This window comes from Falco punctatus (genome assembly GCF_963210335.1).
Source record: "Falco punctatus genome assembly, chromosome: 10".
Lineage (NCBI taxonomy): Eukaryota > Metazoa > Chordata > Aves > Falconiformes > Falconidae > Falco > Falco punctatus.
In genome coordinates, this window is record NC_137590.1 from 30,103,573 (window position 1) to 30,128,355 (window position 24,783).

General features: G+C 41.8%; 1 protein-coding gene across 8 annotated transcripts in view; it reads left to right on the forward strand.

Moving 5' to 3' along the window:
* The window catches only part of DENND2B (DENN domain containing 2B), a 181,545-nt gene that overhangs the window by 97,137 nt on the left and 59,625 nt on the right, over positions 1-24,783 (forward strand). For 6 of the 8 annotated variants that reach the window (XM_080404649.1, XM_080404646.1, XM_080404648.1 and 3 more), the window contains 2 exons: positions 11,948-13,165; positions 17,078-17,214. In XM_080404649.1, the coding sequence (XP_080260775.1) occupies positions 11,948-13,165; positions 17,078-17,214 (1,355 nt within the window). The remainder of the gene's footprint in view (positions 1-11,947; positions 13,166-17,077; positions 17,215-24,783) is intronic. The other 2 variants (XM_080404652.1, XM_080404653.1) reach the window with 1 other exon arrangement.

The following is a 24,783-nucleotide window of genomic DNA, read 5'->3' on the forward strand; positions in this document are numbered from 1 at the left end:
GGGTCATGTTTGTTGTCATAGCTGGAATTTATTTTGCATTCCATAAGGTCAGAGCCACTGAAGAAAATTATGCTGATAAGAGGCCAGGTCTGTGAACCTTCAAATGTTTCCTCCTCCAGAGGCAGGATGCAGCCTCCAAAGATAAGACGTGTCGTATACTCAATCAGCATGCACAGGGCAGACTGTGAATGTGTATTTTTGTTATTTTACCCATAGTTACGTTCTTTTGCTGGTACACTCTGTGTTTTACAGACACTATGAGAGGAGCAAGGGAATATAACTATGGGTGATTGAGCTGTGGTCTGTTGTGTGGGTTTGGATGGATTGTATATGATGATATGAGGGATGTCAGCTCACAACTTACAGATCAGCATAAGTCATAGCAAGCAGTGGCACCTTCTGAAATGCTGTTTGTACCCTCAATCCGTCCTCACACCAAAACTGTGCTGCAAGTCTATACTAGTTGTTTCTTCTGAACACAGAAAGTATTACATATTACATATTACTTGAGCATGTATTTCTGGTATTTGAGAAAGCAGCAAGTGTCATGTGTTTCCTTCCATCTCCCTTGCTTCAGTACATCCACAAGTCATACTTCACTTACCAGCTGGTTCTTCACTTTTCTGCTTTTTCAGGTGCTGAAAAAAAAAATCCTGCATCTAATTTTGTTCTTGCAGTTGTTCACACAAAAGTCATGTGCTGTGAGAGATATTAATAGCGCTTCCCTCTAGAAAATCTGTTATGAATATTTGATTTGTTCTTTAAAACAAAGAAAAATATAACTTTGGGGAAACTGTTTTGGCCATCTTTAAGGGTTGTAATGAATGTCGACATATAGGTGAGAGGCAGACAATTGTCAGGGTGCAATCATGTAACTGACTGGGAAGTTCACAGAGGAAAGTAGTAACCTTTATTACATTGGAAAAATAGTCCAAGTTTTAGACAGAGACATCTTTGGAAATCTAGGCAAGTGGAAGTCCACTCTTTAAGAGTCAAAGGAGAGAGGGTAAAACTCATGAATCAAACTAAAGATGAAGAGCAAGGGTGCAATTCTCTAGTCTTATTGTAAGAGTAATACAGTAACAAACAAAAAGCTGTCAGACTCCTTCATCCGTATTATAGAAACGTGTACAAAAAGTGCCCTTCAGAGGACAAATGAGCTTTCTTAGGGTTAAACACCCTGGAGTATGCTGGTTGTATGCCGGTGTTTCAGCTTTTTGCAGAAAGTTGAATTGAGTGGCTGCAGTTGTCTTGACGACAAGATAGCACCCAGCTACTGGTCAGAGATGAGACCCCCCAGGGGCCTGACAGCTCTTTAGACAAAGTTTAAAATCAGAATTGCTCCTTCTTTTCCCCTGCCTCAAATAGTCCGTGTTTACTGGTGAACTACCCTCACAATACGTGAGCTACAAGTGCGTGGCAGTCAGGCGGGGTCGGGTCGGGTGGGCTGTATTCAGACAGGGCTGATGTTGAGGTTGTTCTGGATTCACTGAGATAATGCAGGAGCTTCTATTCTGCTGGGATTTTTAATTAATTGTATTTGTTTTTATTTTAATATTTATTTGATTTTATTTCCTATGCCGTGCAGTAACCCCAGAAGCAGCACAGGCATTTTCAGATCTTTTCAGTCACTTTGGTGTGGTTCTGTGGTAACTTACTGTGTTTTCTCCAGATGTCTCAGGCCTCAGACTTGCTGGATTGTGATATTAGTAGTTGAAGTGATGACAGAAATTAAGAATGCCTGTTTCATAGCAGACAGACGGATAATGGATTTCAGTTTATAACCTGCTCTATTAGGATGCTTTCTCACTGTGTTAAATAAACGACTTTACACAACCAGAGAAATGGAAAAAGCAAATCTCTGCAGAAAGACCTCACTGGACATTGGCAGCACACTGGGGACCACAGCTCAGCTGGTGGGTCTGGAAGGAAAACGTGGATATTGGTAGGAGAGGCAAAGAACAGATGTTGTATTTGTTCTGAAAGCAGCTTCTCTGAGTGGATGAGATTGAAAATGGTTGTTAAAGATGGGATGGAGTCCTGAATTCCCATTCTTTTTCTGTCCCTATTATATTTATTATTAGGTCTATTTGATGAGGTTTTGTGTGACCTAGAAGTTGATTTATATGTAAAGCAGGGAAAACAAGCTTGGCTGTATTCTGCATTAGTGTGCGGCCAGGACTCATGACTTTCTGACTTCCAGTTCAGTTCTTTTCCCTTTGGGTATAGAATATTTCAGTAAAGTATACAGTGACTTTGTAAGGTGTTTTGACTTGTCAGAACAGAAAAGGGATGAACCTAATTTACAGCAACAATTCCAAACCAGACTTCCAGACCCAGAGGTTACCAAACCCAGAATGGCCTCAGATATGTTAAAAACTAAGCATGACAATTTATAGAAATAATTTTTAATCCTTCCCAAACTGAATGCATGTAAGTTTAGAAAACTTGCAAAGCTCTGGCAGAATTAGTTCCACAGAGTTTATTGCTTTGAGATTTCAGAGAAGATAAACAAGCATGTTGAAAAATCACCTGTGCTTTGAAAAAGCAAAGCTGAGAGCTTCCATGTGTGCTGGAGCTTCGTTGGACATGCTGGAGCATGTTTAGACATGCTGCTAAAGAACAAGTTTCAAGGACTGGCAGTTCTTAAACAGACAAATAAGAGCTTGTGCATTCTGCCTGATTTAAGAAAATGCTGTAATTTGCTGTGTTGCCACACTCTCTCCAACAAAACTCCCAAGATCTTAAGAAAGCAAGTGAGACTAAAGCATGCTGAACTGTTTCCAGAACATAATAAAAATACATAATTGGAGTGGAGATATAGCAGTTGAAATATCTATTGCATAAATTTTTACTCAGAACATGTTATGGGAAAATAGTAACTATGAGGGAGGCTTCCATTTTTCAACTTTGAATTTTATTTTATTTTTTTAAAAGGAGAATAAGCAATGGTCCAGTGAAACCAATGTACTGTACTTCAGTGGAAAAGAGAGAATGGTGCTCTCTGATATTTCGTTTCTTGCTTTTGATTTCTTTCCATGTGCAATGAGCTTCTGGTTTCTGTGATGGAAGGTACAGCTCAGGCTAGTCAAATCTTCTGTGCTTTGGGTAGTCATTTCTGTCTGACCACAGGGAATGAAAAAGTCTTAAAGATGGTATTGTTTAAAAACCATCCTGCACTTGCCTTGTAACAGAGCAGAAGACTACCATAAATCTAGAGCAGCAGGGAATCTAGCCCTCTCAGTCTAGATAATTTCACAATTTCCTGTTATCTTCTTCACCCTTCAAAATTTCTTGGCAAAGGCATGTAACCTAGTGCATGCTGATTGATCACATTTTATTTTACACTCATTAGTCATCACCAGATTTTCTTGCTGTCTTTTCTTTACAGATCCACTCTAATTCAAGTATTTAGGATCTGACTCATCAGCTTTGATTTATTTGCTCTTTTTTTTGTACAGTTGTAGAGCATAGTTGCCACTTCACGTAATTTGCTTTGGCAGAATGACTCCTGAATTTCACTGGTATAAATCAGACGTTTTGCTTCTAAGCAGTCAAAACACAGTTCAGCTGCAGTTAGCTGTGTTCCTGCGTACTTCTCCTTATGAACCAATTGCAAAGACCCAGAGCTCTGGAGGGGTTTTACACACAGGAATTCACCACAGCATCTTGCAAATGGGTTCCATGATTGTTGTAATTTACTCGGTACTTCTTGGGAGCACAGAAACTAGAGCTTGTAAAAATGGCACACAGCTTGATTTTTTTGTTTGTTTGTTTCACAGTCCTAGTGGCCTATCATTTTGTAACTAGTTCTGATATGGTCTCAATTTTTATTTAAATGGAAAGTATCAAAATTCCTTGGGGGAAAAAGAAATTCAGAAGTACAAACAGAAAAATAATTGGTGTTTCTATTTTTATTCTATCTTTAAACATTTTGCGATATTTATCCACTTTGATTTTATTGCTTCATTCTTTCTAAATGCTGGGACTTTTCCATCACTAGCACATGTTCATGGGAGTGAGCCTATTTCAAACAGTCTTACAATGCAAATTCACCATTCAGTTTGGGAAAGTATTTTCTGTCTTTGTTTTTGTCACAATCCCAAAGTCAACAGTCAAGGGGAGGAGGTTATCTGGAATGCAGATTTTCAGGGGTTTGAGCCATGCTGCTGGTGAGAGCTCAAAAATATAAAGGGTCTGGTGGAAGAGAGGGGCTCTTGTGTTGCCACTTACATCACTTTCCTTCCTAAGTGAGAGGCAAGATATAACAAGTTGTACTACTTGCTTCATTTCCAAGTTGAATCAGCTCGAAAACCACTTCAGTACTGTGTGCCCAGCACTGGAGTGTGAAAAGTTCACCTCCTTTACTCACCATAAATTCTTACTTACGTTTAAGATAATTAAATATCATCTGTAGTTATCTACTTAAGTAGAAAATTACAGTACTGTATACTATGCCAGAGTGCAGAATATATTGTAATAGGAAGATTTACTGCCAAACAAAACTGGATTTAAATCCAGTAGTGCAGGAGATCCCTTTTGTCTGGTCTCAATGTTCCCATAAGCCCTAGTTACAAGGAGTAAAAATCAATAACATTGATTTTAAAGTCCTTTTCTACTCCTTGTACAATTAGTATAAAAAAAGATACAATTAATCTTCCTTGATGTAGTATGCAAAGCAGCTGTTCAAGCTGCTCATTTATATTTGACAATGTCAAAGCTTAAAAGTATCGTCAATAGATGGGATCCTCTTGGGCCATCTCAACTAAGCAATAAAGCCGTTTCAGACCAGGTATTTTGGTGATGGTTGTAGTTTGACCCTCATGCTAACCACCTAGTAACCCAGTTAGACCAGTCTGACTACCTGCGTTTGTCCCTGAGCATTGGAGCATTCGCTGTTCTGCCTTACGGTAATGCCTTGCTGAGTGCTTTGCAGCAACCGCTGTTACTGTCTGTCCCCCCTGCTGAGGACGTCACTGGGGGTGAGGGAATGAAAAGAAATGGCACAGCAGTGCAAGGAAATGATGCTGAGTCTTCGCTTCTCTTTGCAATGGTTAGTTTCATAAGTCATCTCAAAATGCAGCCAAACCACTAACTGGTAGTGTTTGATAGCTAAAAGTGGACTTCTCATAGCTTTTTGGAGGAAAGCACTGAGGAAACTATTCCTAGTTCTTGTATAGAGAGAGGAAGAGGGAATTATTTGGGAAGTGTCCCTCAACATTGCCTCAACCAAAGTTGTTAAGGTTTTTTTTAGCCTTCTTCAAAATACTCTGCTTTTTCGCACCTGGAGAGGCATAACTGGAAGATTGCTGTAATGCGGTAGTGTGTTCAGGTTTTGTTTGTGTAAAAAGTATTGATTTGTACCAGGACCTTTCACAAGCACCTGTCTGACAGAGGCAGAAGCATGTTTTTCTCTTTGTTTGCCAGGTGATTTCCTGGCAGCAGTGCCCTTAGGGTGGTGTGAAACTGTACTAGTTACAAGGAGCTGTCGGTACGGAACATTTTGAAAAATGCTTGTTTTGTCCAGGTCACAGAAGTAATGACACAGAAACACTGGTTCTAATTTGAGCTTCTATTGATCTCTACCTTTTCTCTCCTTTGCGTACTATCTTAAATCAAGTGGAAGCTCAATCGAAATTAATATCATAGGAAGCTATTTTATCTGTTCTCAGAAGCAGTGCATCAAAATGTGCATGGTGTGCTTGGTTCTAGTTAACAGGTGAGCAGGGTGTGCTTCCCTCGCACTTTGCCTTGCTCTAGAAAGGATGGATTCTGGTGTTTCACACTCACGGTGGCTGACATAGAGTAGTTGCTGCTCCTTACTCAGGAGACCCTTCTGTGCCGCTGAACCGCTCTGTTACAGACTGACCATACAAGGCTCTGCTTTTGGGTGGACGTAGTCTTGCCTCTTGCTCAGTTCAAAAGATATGCATCCTTATTTTTTGTTTCTGCATCCTGGATTATGGGTAGGAGTCAGGTCTGAACCCATAATATGATCCATTTTTAGTGTGAATACAAAAATGCAAGTACAGCTTTTTAATGTGAGAAGTTACACTTGCATGGGAGAAAATACACTTTTGAAAGTCCAAGAATCCAGTAAGTTACATCTTGTTCTCTGAGTTTCTTATTTCACTTGCTTTTCAATTATTTGGAGGCTTATACTGGTTGAAGATTGGGACATAGATCAGCTTATCTGGGCATACAATACAGCCCCCAGGATTTAGGGTGTTTTCAGCATTCAGTGATAATTTCAGTTTTTCATCCTGAAGTCTGAACACATCCATTTTGTTTGCTCAGTAGCCAAAAGGACTAACAAGATGCCGGAAAGGTGTGGGCTTTACTATTCTTTCCAATGGAATGCTAGCAATGGATTCCTGAATTAGTGCTTCAAAATATCATTTTTGTGCAATATTTTGCTTGAGAGAGGTTCTGTATTTTAAAAAATAAAGAGCATCATTAATTGTAAAATATTATTAATTTGTAGTGTTGCATGAAATAATTAGAAAGTTGGTAGACAAGCATTTCTTAGCATTCTCGCTTAGAAGTTTCCAGAGGATTTTGAAGTTACATCCTCAATTACCTGAAATCAGGACAGCTTTAGTGTCTGTATTAAACATCAGTTCTGCTGCTCTTGCAAGGCAAATTTTCTGCTGCTTTTGCTTCAGATCTCTTTAAATATGTGTTAGAGCAACTAGAAGTCTCTTGTAATGTGTGGTGGGCCAAATCCGCTCAATATACAAGCCAACATGCTTACGGTCACAGCTGATTCTGTGTTATTATTACTTTAGGTTGGATTGTTCTGATGGAATGGCACAATGCTCTGAGAAAAATCAGGGATAAGCAGAAAACCTAAATAAAACACAAAGAGATCAGTATTTTCTAGCAAAAGTGGGGAGAAAGTCCTGAGGAATAAAAACAGTGCTGTGTGGCTTTGAGCTCACCAAACATCAGTGTTTCTGTGAAATGATGGGATCTCATCAACAGGAGCCTGGAAAGACCCAGTACCTTTTTGTCAACACGTTTCTTGCTCTGGTGTTTTTTTTTTGGGTTTTTTTTTTTTTTTTTTTTTTCAGTAAATGGGCTCCCAAGCATGAGCATGTTGAAGTGGGAAATTCCCTGGATCAGAGAGCCAAAAACTGTCTTATTATTCTGTAAGTGTTGGTTTAAGCAGGGCAGACGGGATTTACAAAACTGAAAAGTCACTGAGCAGCTTCTGCCAACTTGCCTTTCCTCAGCACAGGATGATCTGCAGAGTCACTCCTGACGCCTCAGAAGTGCTAAAACAGTGCTGGTGGAGTCTGAGCCGCTTAGCTCAGAGGTCAGAGCAGGACAGTGGGAGGCAGGAGTCATGTAACTTACTCAAGGCAAGTCACTTAACCACCCTCCAGTCACCTTTAATCCCTGGTCGTCTGAAAGGCAACTTAATATTGTTATTAGTGTTTTTAAAAAGCTTGTGGATGATGGATGCAAACTCTAATAACTGCTCATTCTTGTTATCTACCATACTCCAATTTCCAAAAGACATATAAAGCCAGCTCTTTGGCCACCATTCTGGCTGCCTCCTGTTGTTGAAAGCTGTCTCTTGAAGCGGTGGGAGTTGTCTGCATTAGTTTCTCCAATTTTCTGGAGTTGGTATTTGGCAATAGAAGCAGGTAGCAGCTCTGCTTCTGCTCAACTGGATCAAAAGGCCAGGCTCACTGGTTTTGGTACTGATTTTGTATGGCCTGCTTTCAGAGTGGTCTCTAGGAATTATATTTTCCCTCTTCTACACACAGCCAAGTGTTAGCACCCATGTTTTGCAGGTAGGAGACTAGTGTCTTCTCCAAAATCAGAGACTTTCTGACTTTTGGGCCAGGTACAGGGTGAGGGTCTCAGGCATTTACAGCACCAAGAACCAGCCCTTCTCCATCACCATAGATTTTTTAATATGTCACCTTGCTAGACACCTCACAAAGAGGGCAGGAATTAAGTTTTTTCGCCTTTTGCTTTGTGACAAGTAGGGTGTGAATTATCTCAAAGCAATGGGGCAAGTGATTCTTGGTGCAGATGAGATACAGCTCTGCCATTATACACAGGTGTTCATTGGAGCTGGTGGAAGGAGATGCCTGTTGATACTAGCCTTTATTGGAGAAAACAATATGAATACATACATTGCTCCATGGAAAACCTATCTTTATTTGAAAACGGGCTTGGAGAATTACAAGTTTTTTAAAAAAAATAAAAGTTTTTTCTATGTTTGGGTGAGAAAAAGAGAAACTGGAGAGAAGACACTGAGTCAGAATTTAAAGATCAATTGTACCTGGAGCTCAAAATCTTACAGAGTGTGACTGATAGCAGTTTTCTCCTACTGTGGGTAATGTTGCTGATTTCTGAGGGAATAACGCGCATCAGCGAAGCTAAGCATGGTCTAGAGAGCTGGAAATCACCTCTCAGCTTCTGTCTGCTCCCCTCACTGTGCAGCAGAGTCCTGCCAGAGAGGAGTTTCAGGGTCTGTGACCTGTTTACAAGATGTTGTGGGCTGCTTGGCAGGTGATTTGCAATTCCCTGCTGACTTGCCAGCACTTCCAGAGCTGTGCACCTAAGGCTGCCTATTGGAAGAATAAATACCCTTATCAGAGAGGGGATCAGAGCAACTTCTTCCAATGTGTTTTATGAAATGCTGATACTCTCAAAGAAATATCACTTCCCAGAAAAAAGGTGCTGTTCAAGTGAACTTGTTAAGAAACTGAAACTTGACTCCATAATCTTTATTTATGCTGTGTGTACGTAACATGTTGAAAGTGTATGTAACGATATGCTTTGTAAGGTGCTGCATGTATCATTATGTATGTAAAAAAACTTCAATAAAAACATTTTACTTTACGATCTTTGTATGGAAGACTGCAAGTTATTTATTTGTCTCTGTACAACAATGCTAGTTTTAAGTCTGTGGAACTATTGTGCCTTCAAGAGAATATTCTTCTAATGGAAGTAGGTTTCTTGGGGAAGGACCATTTTAGTATCCACTGATCAGCTTTGGGGCTTTTTTTTTCTATTCTGTTCTTGCTACTGTCCTTTAGAGATTGCATGCCTTATGGAAAGCTTTGTTTCTCTTTCTTGTTGAATTAGTCCTATAACTTTTATCTGGATTACTTAAATATACAGTATAATGCAATGTAAAACAGAATCTTTTTGTAAACTTTGGTATCCCAAGTACTTAACAGCATACACCTTCAGAGGGCCTGTTGCTCTGCAGCCCCAGCCTTGCAGAGTGGAAGTGAGCAGGAGTTTTGTAACTGAATCCAGGGGTTTCAAGATGGAACTTTAAGTGCACTAACCTCACTGGGGACCTGGGATTTAAAAGAATGGCTCATATCTCTAAGAAGAAATGTTTTGAAACTTCTGCAGGTTATGCAAATCATGCCTTCCCCCTTTTCCTCCTCCCCTGATGAGTCAACAAGCCTTTTCCAGGCAGTGAAAAGAACTGAAAAGATGTTTCTTAAAGTGTAAGGAGATGAAGGACTATACCTATAGTATTTTCTATGTAGCGAGCCAAAGGCAGAGAGAGAATTGTCAGCATGTCCTTCACCTCTGCTGTCCCATTATTACCTTTACTCTAGTTGTTTTGTGTTTTATTCTTGCTTTTGTCAATATAGGTTATCAGTTAGAATCTAATCATTAAGTTTTAACATGCTAAAGCATTCCGTGTGGCCTCTTTGCAGGGTCTGCCCCTACCCCCCAGCTGAATCCTGGCAATGGATTTAGCCGATGTGCTGCTTCAAAGGTTGCAGCAGAGGCTGTAGTCTTTGTGTAAAATGCACACATTTCTATCGGGTCATACCTGTTTCGGTGAGAGAAATGTCAGTGCAGCGCTGGGGCAAGCCTGCACAACATACAAGGGATTAGGATAACACAATCTCAAGTCTAAGCTAAAGGGGAGTGTTAAGACTAATATAAACTCTTGACTTTGTGACATTAAACTGAAGAGATTGAGATGAGACAGACAAATAAAGGAGAATCAGGGCACCCCAGCAAGCCTGAGGAGACTGCGTTAGGTTGCATCTTTGGGCACTGTGAAGGTATGTAGGCCAAGATAAGCCACTACAAATGTTATGCTGCAACAATTAGCCAAAACCACTCCATCTGTCACCTGGTTTTGATTTTCTGATCTCTCTTAAGACACCTGTATGCAGCTATATAGAATAGCAGGCAATTTAACTTCTAGGATGAAGAGTGTGTTCTGATATGTATCCTTTCTGTCCTGAAATGAGGAAGCTTTAGGCAATTGTTGGTGGAGTATTTGCTGTTGTCTTTGGCATGAGACCTCCTTTTTCCTATAGGCACGTTTATTTTTCAAAACAATGAAGAAACAGAAGTCACTAAGCAGTGCAACTTCTGTGCCGAAAAGGCTTGATTATTACAGGACTCTGAAAAAGAGATAAGTTCCCTTTTATGATAACTTGATCATTGTCCTTTTCTGAATGGAACTTACCTCTTTTGTGATACTTCCAAACTTCGCTTGCGAAGTATCCACTGTAGGAAATCGGGATGACATCTAGTAATTTGGTTTGGGGGTGTGTTCGGAGGAGAAGACAATATGTCCTATGTCAAAGTAAATTTTTCAGAAATATCCCCAGTGCTCTGGATTTTTTAATTGGTGCGTAGAACTTGGCACCTCTGCCTGTAGGTATTGGCCGGCTATTGGGGAGAAAACCATATAGCAGCAAGGATCTTCCGAATCTTTTCTCCCTTTTTCTATAGCAGATAGATTTTCTCCCACAATTTCTTTTGGTCACTTGGATTTTGTGTGTATGGGGCAGTTTATAAAAAAACAACTTGTCCACAGTCTTCACAGAACAGGAACTTAACTGCATATGCAAGGCATGACTTTTAGGTCTTTCCTCTTTCCATACTGTTTGGAACAGAAGGGTTGCTAGGGCAAAACGTTAACGATTATTTCTGCTATGGTTTCTACGTATGTATTGTGGCAGTGCAGTAATCCCCCTTCTTTGCAATGGTTTTTCGCTTAATTTTCTGATTGCTGGCTCATTGTTGAGCCAGCTGATTAACGTGTTGTTTAATTTCCTTTTGGCTTTTTGTTCTTAAAAGTCTTTGCAACAATGTACAAAACCCCAGTAACAATAGCTGATTTTGTAAACCATGGCAAAAATTTGTTCTGAAGATTTTTTCTAGGGTAACACTGAGACCTTTCGGTATAGTTTATATTCTTCAACACATACTGTGGGCAGATTAATATGTTGTTTCAATCTGTAATATTCTTTCAGTAAGAAATTCTGTTTGATAAGGAGAATTTAATCTGTTGATCACAAAAACAGACCGAAGACAAAACAGGTTTTTGTTTTGCTGTTTTATTTAGTTTACTGTATACATTGGGAATTTGAAATGCTGTGGCTAGAAGACAGCAGTGGCTGACCACAGTGTAACTTTGCTTCAGATGTTATGAGTTAAAAACTACCATCTTCTTAAATCGGTTTGCTCACTGCAACCAGTGAGTAAACTGTGCTTCTTGTTGGTCAATCTTTCCCATTTTTATTGGAGTGGGAATCTTCTGACAGTCCCCTTTTCCTGCAGAATGATTCCTTGTTCTGGGGAGGCCAGGGAGGTCTTCTGCTGGCAGTGGTAGATGCATGCAAGGCAATGGTTTGCTATGAGAATCTCAGCGGTCTTTAAACTCAGGAAACTTGGAAAAACTGGGGGTCAAACAGGTGAAAAAATTGACTTTGGATGTGCTGAATGCCCTGCTCATCAGCTCTTCACTGACACCGGTTAATTACTGCCACCTCCATGCCCCTTACTCTCTGGCTGAATGGTATCTGGTCCTCTTAGTGATGCTTTGGGTAGTTTTGTAGTGTACAGACATCCTCTGCTTTACCTGCAGCCAGAAGAAAATTGGCAAATAACTTTAGTTTCCCCAAGGACTTGATTTTTTATTTCTTTCTGCTTCTAGGTGTCAGTCAGTCTCTCCACCGCCTCTTTTGTCCCCGCGAAGAAGTCCAGCCTACCCCCTCAGCGATAGTGAGGACTCTTGCCGCTCTACTCGGCTCACCAAAGTCTCCAACTCCAGATTGCGCCTCAAGGACTGGAGCAGCCGCACATCTACGTTGAGAAGCACCTCCACAAGTCCATCAGACACTGACTCCCTGAGCCACCCTCTCAAAGCCATCAGCGTGGGTGCTTTGGATAAAAGGCTGTCTGTCTTCAAGACTGAGGACCAAAAGGAGAGTCCAAAGGAGGCTCAAGATGGGGAAGCAATAGGGAGCCATCTGCTCACCCGGAGCACTCTGTCCTTGGGCACTGCTACCAACCTGAGGAACCTCTCCCTCAGCCGGGCGAGCGTCCGCTCCCAGGCACTGGACATCAGGCAGAAGATCACAGAATGGGAGTGCCGCCGGGAGCTGTCCCCCAGGGTGAGCACGTGTGTGGACAAGAGGGATGCTGGGGAGAGGTCGGGCAGTGACAGCTGCCCCAGCGTGCTGACCTCTCCCTGCAGCGAGAAGACGTTTGATTTCAAAGGGCTCAGAAGAATGAGCCGAACATTTTCTGAGTGCTCTTACCCAGAAACAGAGGAGGAGGAACTGCTGGACAGGGATTCCTGCCATCGGTTCGAAAAGAGACCAGGCAGGAGTGATCCTCCTTCTGCTGCTTTCCTCAAGGGCCACGTGAGGAAAGAGTCCTCTGCCGTGCTCAACAGGATACAGAAGATCGAGCAGGCGCTGAAAGAGCAGCCTGGCAGAGGCCTCCCCCAGTTACCGAGTAGCTGTTACAGTGTTGACAAAGGGAGGAAAAAGTCTCTGACTCTGAGTACTGTGGAGGGACTGAGTGAAACCCTGAGTGATAGCAAAGGAGGGAGTGTTATTTTGGGGAGCGAACCAGAAACACCTACTGAGGCTGAGAAAAGCAGTAAGACAAAACAGGGGGTTACTGCAAACTCAGCTGGCCCTAAGCTGCTCCTTGAAAGCCCAGCTAACAGTGCGGTGAATCCTGTCCCCAAGCCCAAACGCACCTTTGAATATGAAGCGGACAAAAACCACAAAAGTAAACCTAGCAATGGCCTACCTCCATCTCCTACACCTGCTGCTCCTCCTCCCCTCCCATCCACCCCAGCACCCCCCGTGACCAGAAGGCAGAAGAAAGAGTCACGCTTTCACAGAAAATCCCAGAATAGGTAAAATTCAAGGAAATGTTTTCTGCTTGATCTTCAATTAAATAAATGTGCTGTATTTTTTTAGTAACAATATTTTGAATTCTTCTAATGCAATGCTTTTGACCTGAGAAATGCTAAGAATTTTGTGCAAGTCAAGTATTTTTTCTGCTGGTCTGTGCTGATGGGATGCACTGGTACAGTACCTTTACATGGCTACAGCTTTGGAGTGCTCCAACCTGCGTTCTCTGATTCCTGAAAAAGGCTCTAGGGTCATGTGTGCTAAAGGTTACCTATTTCATTTTGGCAGAAATGCCCTTACTTGTGATTTTTAATGGAGTACAATTTCATTGTCCTCTTATAGCAGGACTGTAGCTGATCCGTTGTACTCCTGTCTCCCTGTTCACTGTAACACATACCTGCAGAGAGGGTTTGTGTTGCCAAAGCTTGTTACTACAGCAGTTTGCATTAGTTTTATGCAATGTTGGTGATTTTATTTAATTTAGTGCTTAGACTTGTTGTCCTAAGTTACTATCAGTAGCTGTAGAGGATTAACGCTGAGAAAACTATGTTTTAGCACAGAAGGGCCTTTATGTCCTTCCCGAGTTACTGATGACCGGAGTGTATGGCTGTTTCCCCAGCAGTCTGTGGAGCTTGGCTTGTTTTAATTACATGATTCCTCTTGAGTTTTGGAAATGCTAAAACTCATTCTGCTCACTACTTAGAAACTTGTAGGCATAGTTGTTGGTAAGCATTCAAAGTATGGCATTTTTAACAAGTTCACCTATCTATGCATGTGTTCAATACCCACACACACTCTTCCTATTTAGTAAGTAAATGCTTCTGCAAGTAAATGCTAAACAGCATCTCAGATGCATGCTACCAATTCAGTACCTGGCGCTTGATGTTGGATCAATTAATTAAAAGTTTATGTCAGCACAACCTGACCTGAAGCGTGCCGGGGCAGGAGAGGGAGAAGAGGAGCCTTCAGATTCTGCTCTTTACTTTCAACAGACACCTGCTTCTGAAATGGATCAAACAGCTCTGCTGATGTTTGTTGTTTCTCTGAGAAAGGCGGAGGGGGGAATGTGGAAAGCCAAGCTCTGATTAGCAGTACTTATCTTTGAGTTCTGGCAATAATCCCAGAGGAAGTAAATCTAATTTTTAACAAGAATTTGTGAAATAAAGCTGACCTCATTTTGTTCAGCACAACATTTCCAATGTACAGAAGATAAATGATAGATTTTAAATGTTCTGCTATAAATGATAGCCTTTATTGGAAAATGAAGAGGCAAGTGGTAAAATGGACTGTGTGGTGGGTGGTGGAGAGGAATGCATAACAGGAGATAATTCTTGCACGGAATCACCGTGTGACAGATGGCTGAGCGATCCAAGTCAATCTCCAAGTACACATGCACACTGAGTTTGAGACACCACAGTATTTTGTGAATTTGTGAGATGAAGTTTTGAAACTTCTTTCAAGAAGAGGTACGCTTCATGCTTGCACCTGCTGTTCTACAGGTTCAGTCTCCTGTCATAGCACGGTTCAGCAATGGAGCCGCAGTCCTGGGTGGGGCTAGTAGGTATGAGCCCAAAGCAAAAGGAATATGTATCAATTTAAATAGTGATTAGCGGAGTATAAGTTGTAGGATTTACAGTGTTATCATGTGTACCTCATGATTCTTGCAAATCAGTTTGACGTTGTACAGGGTAGGTTTCCATTTGTTTGTAACAGCCTTACCCTACTGTGGTTTAGTGATTTCTCTGGACTTACCTGTGATGATCTGAGTAGGTTTAAATCAACCTCCCAAAATCACAGGTTTGCCAGCTGACTTCAAGGCTGGGTGGAAATCCTTTGTAAAATCTTAACTTCATTGTCTTTGCTACTGTCCTTCCTTTACTTACAGTAAGGAGAATTCCAGTATTTACAAAGGGCTTGAGACCATGCAAGTCATCTAAGAATAATATTAGTTTTTGAAATCTTAGTCTCTAAACTGTCCTCTTTTTGAGAACAGATTTAAATCATTATGTCTACGTCTCGTAGCTGCGCGTTTCAGATTGAGCATATGTGTGGTTTGCACTCACTGGAATGTCATGAGAATGGACTGTGAATATTTATTCTTCTAATATTTTGGTTGAAAACACTGGTTTTCTTTGTGGTGGCTAATTCAACATTATAGTAAAATGGAGGAAGTCTCCCATATTTGCCTGCTAGCATAGAGCCAGTCTGTATCCAGAGGACGTGGTGCCTACAGTAGCTTTTACATTTCAGATTGATGCAAGCTGGATGTTCTCTAGCAGTTGGAGATCCTCTGGCACAGACACAGCGTGGGAAAGGGTTGTCATAGGATAGGCCTGGGACACGTGGACGACAGCTGAGTGCCAGTCCACAAAACCATTCCAGTGGTCCTATGCAGTGTCACTGCATCATAATGTTGCCTTGAAATCTATTAAGAGTCAAATATTTAACTACTTTAGGAAGTCTCATTTCAAACACAGGTATGTCTTTAGTGCCTAAGTGTCTTTTATAACTGTGAGTAGGTGTGGAGGAGCAGATGTCTGGATCTGAACTGCACAGCTTGTTTCTGCCATGATCCTGATGGCATAACACAGACCTGGATATTCTTAAGATCTGAGAAGGGAGAGAAAGTAGGCGTCTAAGCCTGCCCCGACCCATGAGTCTGCTCCAGCAGACAAATAGGAAATACTCTTGTCAAATGCAGTGTCTGTGCAATAGTCACTGTGTTGCCTGTAGCGATGCTCTTGAGCCAAATCACAGGCTGAAGTATGTCTCTTGAGACTATGCCACTGCCATATGGTTATGTGGTCAACGTATTTTTCACTCCAGCTAGGGAGAAGAGAGAAGTGGAAAGGGGGTTGATAGCAAGATGATTTATGGTTCATCTCATTTGGGTATCAATGAGTGAAGTATGGCCATTAGCACAGTCTCTGCAAGCCTTACAGCACCTTGGGATTTATGCTTTGACCGGAGCCCGTTTTTCATACCATTTAACCCTCAGCACTAAATCAGTCAAACGAATGCTAGCCCCTGTACAGCTGGCAATGCAAACTAGGTAACTCCCAGCTTAGGTGTAAATACTGCCTCAGAGAACGAGTGCTGGACAAACCGGAGAATGCGGAGGGCTTGGGCTCCTCTTCCCTAGACCTGCTCAGCAGCACCAAGGCAGGTGTGGGTGAGAGGTGGTGAATTGCCCCTCCTTTGAGTACCCAGGTGGGAGACAAGTTGTATGGGTTCATCTGACCCAGCTGCCCCTCACCTTCTTGCCAAAACCCCCAAACTTTCAGGCCCCCAGCCATCAGCCTGGGTTGCTCGTCCACCCCAGAGAGCCTTAATTTCCTCCGTGCTTTGTCCTTGGCTGCCAGTGCTTGACACAGAGTGTGCGAGGGAAATGGGTGACTTCCACGTGAGTCTGCCTTTGGCATTTGTACACTGACCTTTATGCAGGAACATAGCTGAAGGTTCAAGACACATGAGTGTTTTCAAAGTAAGGGCTATATCTCCCAGAGCAACCAGTGGAGGAATGCCTTCCAGAGAAATGTCTTTCTTGAGAAGAGAGGGCCACATGTTTTGGGGCCCCCTCCAAGAGCAAAGCAATTTCTAGTCTGAGAACTGTGCTGCTAGCTTACTCTGCAACCTTTGAAAAATATCACATACTTTCTTGGTATTTTCTCCCTGTCTGCATAATGGGGATAACGATACTTCCAACCTCATAAAAATGTCACAGATTGCTATACTAAAGACTGCTGTGAGCACAGGATTTGAAGTCCTCCGGAAATTAGTCCTTAAAGCACGATGTGTGATTTTGTTGTTGTTGGTGGTGATTTTATATGTCTGTCTTAGCAAACAAATGCTCAGCTAAATGTTTGAGTCATTTTGCATTGTAGTTACTAATTACTTATTGTTTTAAACTTTAGAAAATCCTTTGAGTTTGAGGATGCGTCAAGTCTGCAATCCCTGTACCCTCCCTCCCCAACTGAAAATGGGACTGAGAGCCAGCATAAATTTGGATCGAAGAGCACTTTAGAAGAAAATGCCTATGAAGACATCGTAGGTAAGAACCTGTTTCAGTACATGGGCTGACAACAGGATGTTGAGCGTTGCGGGCAGATCTTGTGCTGTTGAACACATGCCCTGTGCAAGTGCTGTCGGTAAAGAGAGATTAAATGGAGGGTAAATGGGTTTGATGCATCAATGCAAACATAACTGTCAGTCAGCATGCAGGAGGTCTTGATTCCTTCAGACTCCATTGGGTGGTATTGTAAATAGACTGTTTGGTCAGCTTTTTGCCATGTTTTTCAAGAACCAAATAGTTCTTTTTATCAGGGCCTTGGCTTGAAGCCTTGAGTGGTGTAAAAATGTAAAGAACTGAACTTAAGGCAGTGTTTACAGAACTATCCAATAGCAAGATTAACCTGGCAGGCCTTGCGGGGTCAGCCTGAGCTTTTCAGGACTCTTGCGTGGACTGCCCCAAAGCAGTTGTTTGTAGCACCATTTCTGGTCTCCCCTAAGTCCTAGTTGTTGTTTAAATAAAAATTAATTTCCTTTAGCTATACAGTCATCAGGAATGCACAAAAAAAAATACTGTTTTGATTAAGCTTCACAAGAAAAACATGTTTCTTTTGGTCTTAGAAGGAAATGTATGGCCTATGCATACATTCTTTTACCATCAAAAATATTGTTATAATTAACAAAAATTGAGCAGCCCTTCAGAGCACAGTTTTCCACACAAGTGATGAGTATCTCTATTGTTTTTAACTCTTTCAGTGTTGAAATGTTACAACAGATACAAAGGGCACTTCATTTTACTTTGGACAATGAATCTTTATCTGCTGAAAACTGGAGGGATACCAAGATAGTCAGAGGCCCTAGAGCACATGTCCTCTGAAGAGAACACTGACAAGCTGGGCTTGTTTAGTCTGGTAAAAAGGAGGACTAGAGGCACTCTAATAATACTGCTTACATATGTTTGAAGGACAAATAAAGATGATAGAACAAAACTCTTTTTGGTCATATCACTTGATACAGCAAGGAACAGTGGCCACAAATTGCAGCTTGGGGCTCTTTGTCCTTATCCTCGAATTCTGTTTCTGGCTTGTCAGCCTCAGTGAAAATGGGAATTTACTCTTTCCGTTTTCAGCTGTACTCTCCCTCTATGCCATTCCAAACAATGTTTTCATAACACACAAAAATGCTGCTGTTCAATGTCTGTTTATAACAATGAGAGTTTTTGTAGATACTAAAAAGCTTTTTTTCTGGAGAGAGCATCTTTATATGCTCATCAGCCTTTTTCATGAACAGTCAGACCACTGTGTAATTCACACTTGAGAATGTACAGTGCATTAATTGCAGTGTTTGCTTTGCTCATGACCTGTTAATGTGCTGCCAGTTGTTAGGTGAAAATGCTTCTTTTCTTTGCTTTGGTTTGTTAAATGTCAAAATAAAATGGGAAGGACTGGTAAGAAGCTTTCTTCAAATGAGAAGAAATCTTGGGTTCAGTAGAACAAAATTGTAATGGGCTCTTCCGATGCATGGGAACTATAAAGTAGCTCCCTGCAGATTATAATTTGGGCATTTTGGCAGGGCAGAGAATGCAAAATTCCAGATCTGTGGACAAACACAGAACTTCATTGTTTTGTACTGCTTTTTAACGACCTTTTTCCGAAGTACTTCATTCAATGCAGGCAGTGCAGGGGGAATACCAAATCAGTATAATTCTTAAAAAGTGTCAACCATGATTAAAGACAAGATAAGGGAGTTTGATCTCTGGCTTTAAAGAAACGATCACAATTTTGTGTATCACATTTGCATAATTTACACCAGTAGTGCCAGACCCCAGTATCCAAGTAGCACTTTTGTCCTCATACAAACCAGGTGTCTGTAAGAGTGAATTTATTTTATAGATATAAAACTGCTTTAAAGCTGTGGACTATGTCACTGCTGCTCTGGGTTTTCTTTGCAAACAGTTGCCCTAGAGGTGGTGGTGAGTTTTTTGTCTATACCTGGTTGAATCTCCTGCCTTCCTAAAAGATTGTAGGTAGCTAAACCATTGTCTCTGTAGTAATAAAATTACAGTATGTCATCCCCTGTGGTAGAATAAAAACTTTTAATGCAAGTATGTGTTAAAATTGAAGAAAGAATAAAAGCTGTGAATCTTGAGCAATGCTTTAAACACTCTACTGTGAGACAGAATCATAAAAAAAAAAATTCAGGTTGGAAGGGACTCTGGAGTCAGCTGGTCCAACCTCTGCTTAAAGCATGGCTATTTCAAAGTTAGATCAGGTTGCTCAGGGATATATCTGGTTGAGCGTGCAAAATATCTTTGGAGGATGGTTCCACTGTTTGTCTGTGCAGTCTGCTCCACTGCTTAAACTCCACTGTGAAGAATTTTTTCTTGATATCACTGTAAAGAAATTTTTCTTTCTGTCCAGTCAGAATTCTCCTTGTTGCTATTTGTGACCATAGTCTTTCATCCTTGCACCTCCAAGAAGTGTCTGGTTTCACCTTTTCCGTAACCCCTTCTAGGTAGTGGAGGTCAGCAGTTGGGTTCTCTCCCAGACTTCTCCAGGCTGAGCAGTCCCAGTTCTCTCAGCCTTTTCTCATTTGTCACATGCTCCAGCCCCCAACCATCTTAATAGCCTTGCTCTAGACTATGTTCAGTCTGTTGACATCTGTCTGGTACTGTGAATACTCTAGATGTAGCCTTGCAAGGGCCAAATAGAGGGGAATTATCACTTCCCATGACCTGCTGGCCACACTCTTGTTAATGCAAGCCAAGGTGTGGCTGGCTTTCCTTGCCCCAGTGTGTACTATCACAGGGTTATTCTGACCCGCATGTGGGACTGTATCTGTCTTTCCTAAACTTCCCAAAGTTCCTGTTGAGCCATTCCTTCAGTTTGCTGAGGTCCCCTGGGACAGATGCCCAGCTTTCCTGCCTGTCACTGTGTAACCCAGCCTGGTGACCCTCAAGAAGATGTCTCTCCCGCACTGGAAAGCAGAGGAGAGCTGTGGATAAGTTGTGAATTATCTATTAGAGGTTATCTTCTAAAGACTTTAATGTTAGATATCTACAAGATCCTGGGTGGGGTACTGAGTGCTCTCACTCAGAATAGTGCAATGATCAAAATAGTCATTGTTTTTTTGGTTACTACATGACCTCCTCATGTGATGCATACGCATACTAAACCTTTGTCTGTCTTCTGGTGCCCTTATGCTGTTTCCTGCTTTAATAATCAGGGCAGTGATGAACTGCTATAGCTAGTTTATGTTACCTCAAGAACTGAGTTTAAAAATAATTTTTTAAAAAAGGTTTTAAGGTACATTAAAAATGTTTGTGCTTTGAAATCCTATGACATCATGAACAAGATGCCTTGTTTAATTTTGTGATGTTTTTGTAAACTTTAATATATGAAATATCTGCATGTTAAGTTCCAGACAGGTATTGGATTGGAACGTAGTGATCCATTCTACATTAATCAAGAAGCAGTTGTATAAATGGGTGCACATTCCTAATATTAATCAAAGCTGTATTCCATGTGCAAGGAACCATGTGGACTTCATTCATCTTCTGTATTAGCACTCATAGGAATGTGGCAGTCATAGTAAACTTAACATTGTTTTGCTTCTTGTGGTTTTGAATGAGTCTTTAATCAGACCAAAATTGATGTGGCTTTATAAATCCAGTTTGGGAAACCATGCTTGGCTCTGTGTGAATTCAAGAAACTATCATAGTATTAAGAAATGTCTGAAACAGTTGCTTCTGCTGTGTTTGTGGACAGCAGTATTTCCTGTCATATGTACTATACGGTTTCAGTTTTCCAGTCTGTTCCCCTAAATGCAGTTGAGATATCTGAATATTGTTATTTAAGGTCTGGTGTCTCTGAGGCATTTTTGACCTGACATCTACGCTTGTTGTCATCACCACAAAAAAGTTGCATGAGTAAAATGAAGGCAAGGTTAAGGGCAGAATATTAAGTTTAACTTGAGAAAATCTAGTAAAACCAAGTAAATTATAGTTTGTGTTTGTAAAAGAAATTGCACTCAATTTAGAAATCAAATGTAGTGGAAGAAATCTTTGACGAAGCAAGTCTTCTTACTCTGTAACTCCTCAGTGCTGGACACAGCAGAAGAGGTGATTACCTCTAAGAGGACCCTGCATAGATGTGTAAGAGACCCATTGCTCAGCTGGGCTGCGCATGTTGCTTTGTAGATTGAGAATGTTTAACTTGATGTTGCACAACTCCATTTGTCCTGTCTGAGCAGGACCCATTTGTTCTTATAGCTGCCTGGCACTCATGTAAAACTTATTTTTCCGCCAAGAAGAATGAAAGTGATTTAAGTGCTTTTCCTCCCTGATGATCTGTGACTAACAGAGTTTCTTGCCTAACTTCTGTTTCTGAACTCATAGGTGGACTATTCAGCACATAGCCCAGGTGTATGAATATTTGAGTATTCATCTTCTAATGGGCGTAGTCTTACTCATGCAGTAAGAAGAGCAGTTTGTGTAAGAATGGGTTTGTTTCCGCCACTACGTTACTGCACAGAGGTCTTGCCCTAGTAAGGTTCCCATTCTGTCTGACTGGCTCACATGCAAGATTGGTGCCTGCTCACTAAATTGCAATGGTCCAAAACACTCTTGGAAATCTATTAACTGATATGAAAGACAACGCTAATGAATTAACCTCTTTCAGAGTCCCCAACTGGGATCAGGCTGTACTTTTCTTCGGGACGAGACTTGCTTGACTTTGCAGCCAGGGCTCTTTTGAGTGCTCACCGTGCTGGGTTGCAGCAGACAAGCCCATGCTGCCTGGCTTGGCCACATGCATTGTTGTGTGCCCGGCAGTGTGGGGTGGCATTAGCCCTTCCCCTGTTTGAGTTGGCAGGCTTCCTGCTAGGCCTTTTCCCAGTGCCTAGGTCTGCTGGAATCGCCCCAGGGCTCAGGTAGATCTTTTAGTTTATTCCTTTCCGTCAAATTCCTGTGAGGAGGAACGGAAATGTTGGCTACTGCCCTGAGGAAGTGTTGGTGTTTCACTGGCAGCAGGGTCCCTAGGAACAGAAAGTCTGGGGACACTGCACCTGCCAGCTCCGTATAGCCAGGCCTGGTCTGTGCCAGAAGTTAGGTGGTGTGCCGAAGGCACGATGGCTGTCAATGCCAAAACTTGTTAGAGCTGCTTGGTGGTAGGTCCCAGTGCTGTGTAGATCACTAGGCCATGCATCTGTCCTTTAGCCTTGTGGCTGATAGAGTCAGCAGCATGGGGTTTCTTTCTTCACTAAATGCACATATTTTTTCAACTGACGTCTTAGGGTATCCTGTGGAAGAGAGTCCATCAAATACCCGCAGGCTGAGGAGATGGTCTCCTCCAGGAGACTCCAGCCGGTGGAATGTGAACCTGGGCAGATGGATTAGCTGTTAGAGGGACAGATAACCTGGGCAAGAGAGGAATGGTGAAAAGTGTATGGTTCAGGCAACTGACACAATTTCCTGTGGAAAAAAATCTTTCTTCCAGGCAATGCCACAGTTATTATGCAAAGTTAAAAATGGAAATATTTTCATTTTAAAATTGTTTCTCTGTGGTCCATTGAGGAGTCTAGAGTCAGTCACACATTCTTGATTGGCATACAGACTTCTTCTGAGCTCAGGAATAAATGTGCAGAGACAGGCAGAGCATGGGTTCAGGCCCATCTCGGGTTGTATTTATGTATGTTGAGAAGTAAATGATAAAGCCAGTCAGGATGCTTTTCTGGAATCTGTGAAGCTCTCAGTCAGCAGTCAGATCATTTCAGATTGGCTTTAAATAAAAGTTAGTAAAAGTTAAATTGTGTGGGAAATCTGTCTGGAGGGGGGGGTGCGGAATCAAGAAAAGCAGAGAAACGGCAGAACTGAGACAGTTGAAGTGACAGCAGCTGCTGACAGCTACTGTGACCGCTTTGACAGCTAGAGCTGAAGCAGTCTAGAAAGTAAAGCAATGCGCCAGAAACATTGCTGTGGGATCTCTAAAACCAGGATGAATTTCTGAATGGGATCTTGCTGGTGGGCTCCTGTTGGGAGTGTCCTGCAGTCCATGGTCCCAGGAGCAGCTGACCCTCCTGGGGAGGGTTTCTTATGCACCCTTCTGCTCTCTGGATCTGTTCCATGTCATGTTTAGGAAACTTTGAGCCCTTTCAATAGCTGGATACTTTTCTTGACAAATATTTTTTGCACCTTATGAGGAGTTAGACTGATGATAGCAACTTGATTACTGTACTTCTGGAGGAGTATATAATTGAACCTTGTTACAGTTGACACAGAAGGAGACTGAAAAGTGAAACCGTGTAGTTACACACAATTGTTTAGCTGTTTTCCTCTGCCAATTGGAGTATCACTTCAGTTTGGGAAGAATCATCTTGTTTACTTCTGCACTATAACAGGACTGGGTTTGCGTGGGCCGCCTTCACAGTCAAGAGAGTGAAAAATTAACTATTATAAAGCCCCAAACCTGTCAGACCAGGCTTAGAAATTTTTTTTGGAGTGAAATCATATCCACACAAGTCTCGCATACAGGTTTGAGAAATCACTCAGGAAGCAAAATGTCCTTCTTTTGGTGTAGCCATCTCCTTGAAATTAGTGAAGGCCAGGCTGTTGTGGCGGTCTTCTGCAGAGAGGTGAGAACAGATGAATCTCTGAGCCATTTCCCATTATGTCAGAACTCATGAGAGAGGAGATGGAGCAATATGTCTCAAAGCAGAATTATTATGAGGAGTGTCAGGGCAGCCTAACCCAGGTGAGTGCCTGAGCAGTTAAATTAGGCAGGTGTGGACCTACAAGCAAGAACCTGAGTGTGAAGAGAATGTTGGTGGCTTAACCATCCCTGTGGAGTCCAGAACAGGATGTCACTCCCTTTGTCCCTCCTGATAAGGCACTTTGCCTCTCCTAAACCAATTAGTTGTTTTGAATTCTGATGTAAATTGGACATAGTGCATGTCGTGTAACAAATGGGATGATTTAGCTGTGTTACTGAATCCTTCGCTGTGTGTGCCAAGAGCTGCAGAAATGATGACTGAGGTCCAGTTGGAAGATGTTCCAGCTTGACATTGCTTTCAAATTAGAACATTTGCAAAGTTCTTCCAGTAAATGTGGAAAAAGGTTAGAAAGACAGCGAGCTGATCTTTCCAGTAAAATCCCATCATCACATGCCACATTATTCCCTGTCATGCTTTCGTATTGCATTATTGTCTGTCATATTATCACCTCACAGCAAAACAGTTGTACAAATCTGGGGAAACTGGAATTGCTGAGCTGCTATGAAGCTGAAGCAAACTTAGAGACATTGCACTCCTGCCAGACGTGCTGTGCTGGTTGCTTCTTTGAGCACATTTTGGGTTTTCAGTCAGACCCTTACCAGGAGGATCTCTGGATAGTTGTTAGTCAAAGTCAAGAGCTAGGATTAATACAAAATGATGGTGCAGGCAATGTTCAGGGAAACGTATGTTCCTGCCTTTTTCCACACCCCCAGTCTGCCTCTCAGTCTAAAAAGCATATGAGTTTTTGCAAAGTGTAATAGTGGCAAATTTAATAATAGACACTGTAGGGTAATGGCAGCCAGAGCACATGAAAATCAAACAGTATCCATATGGGCCTGTCAAA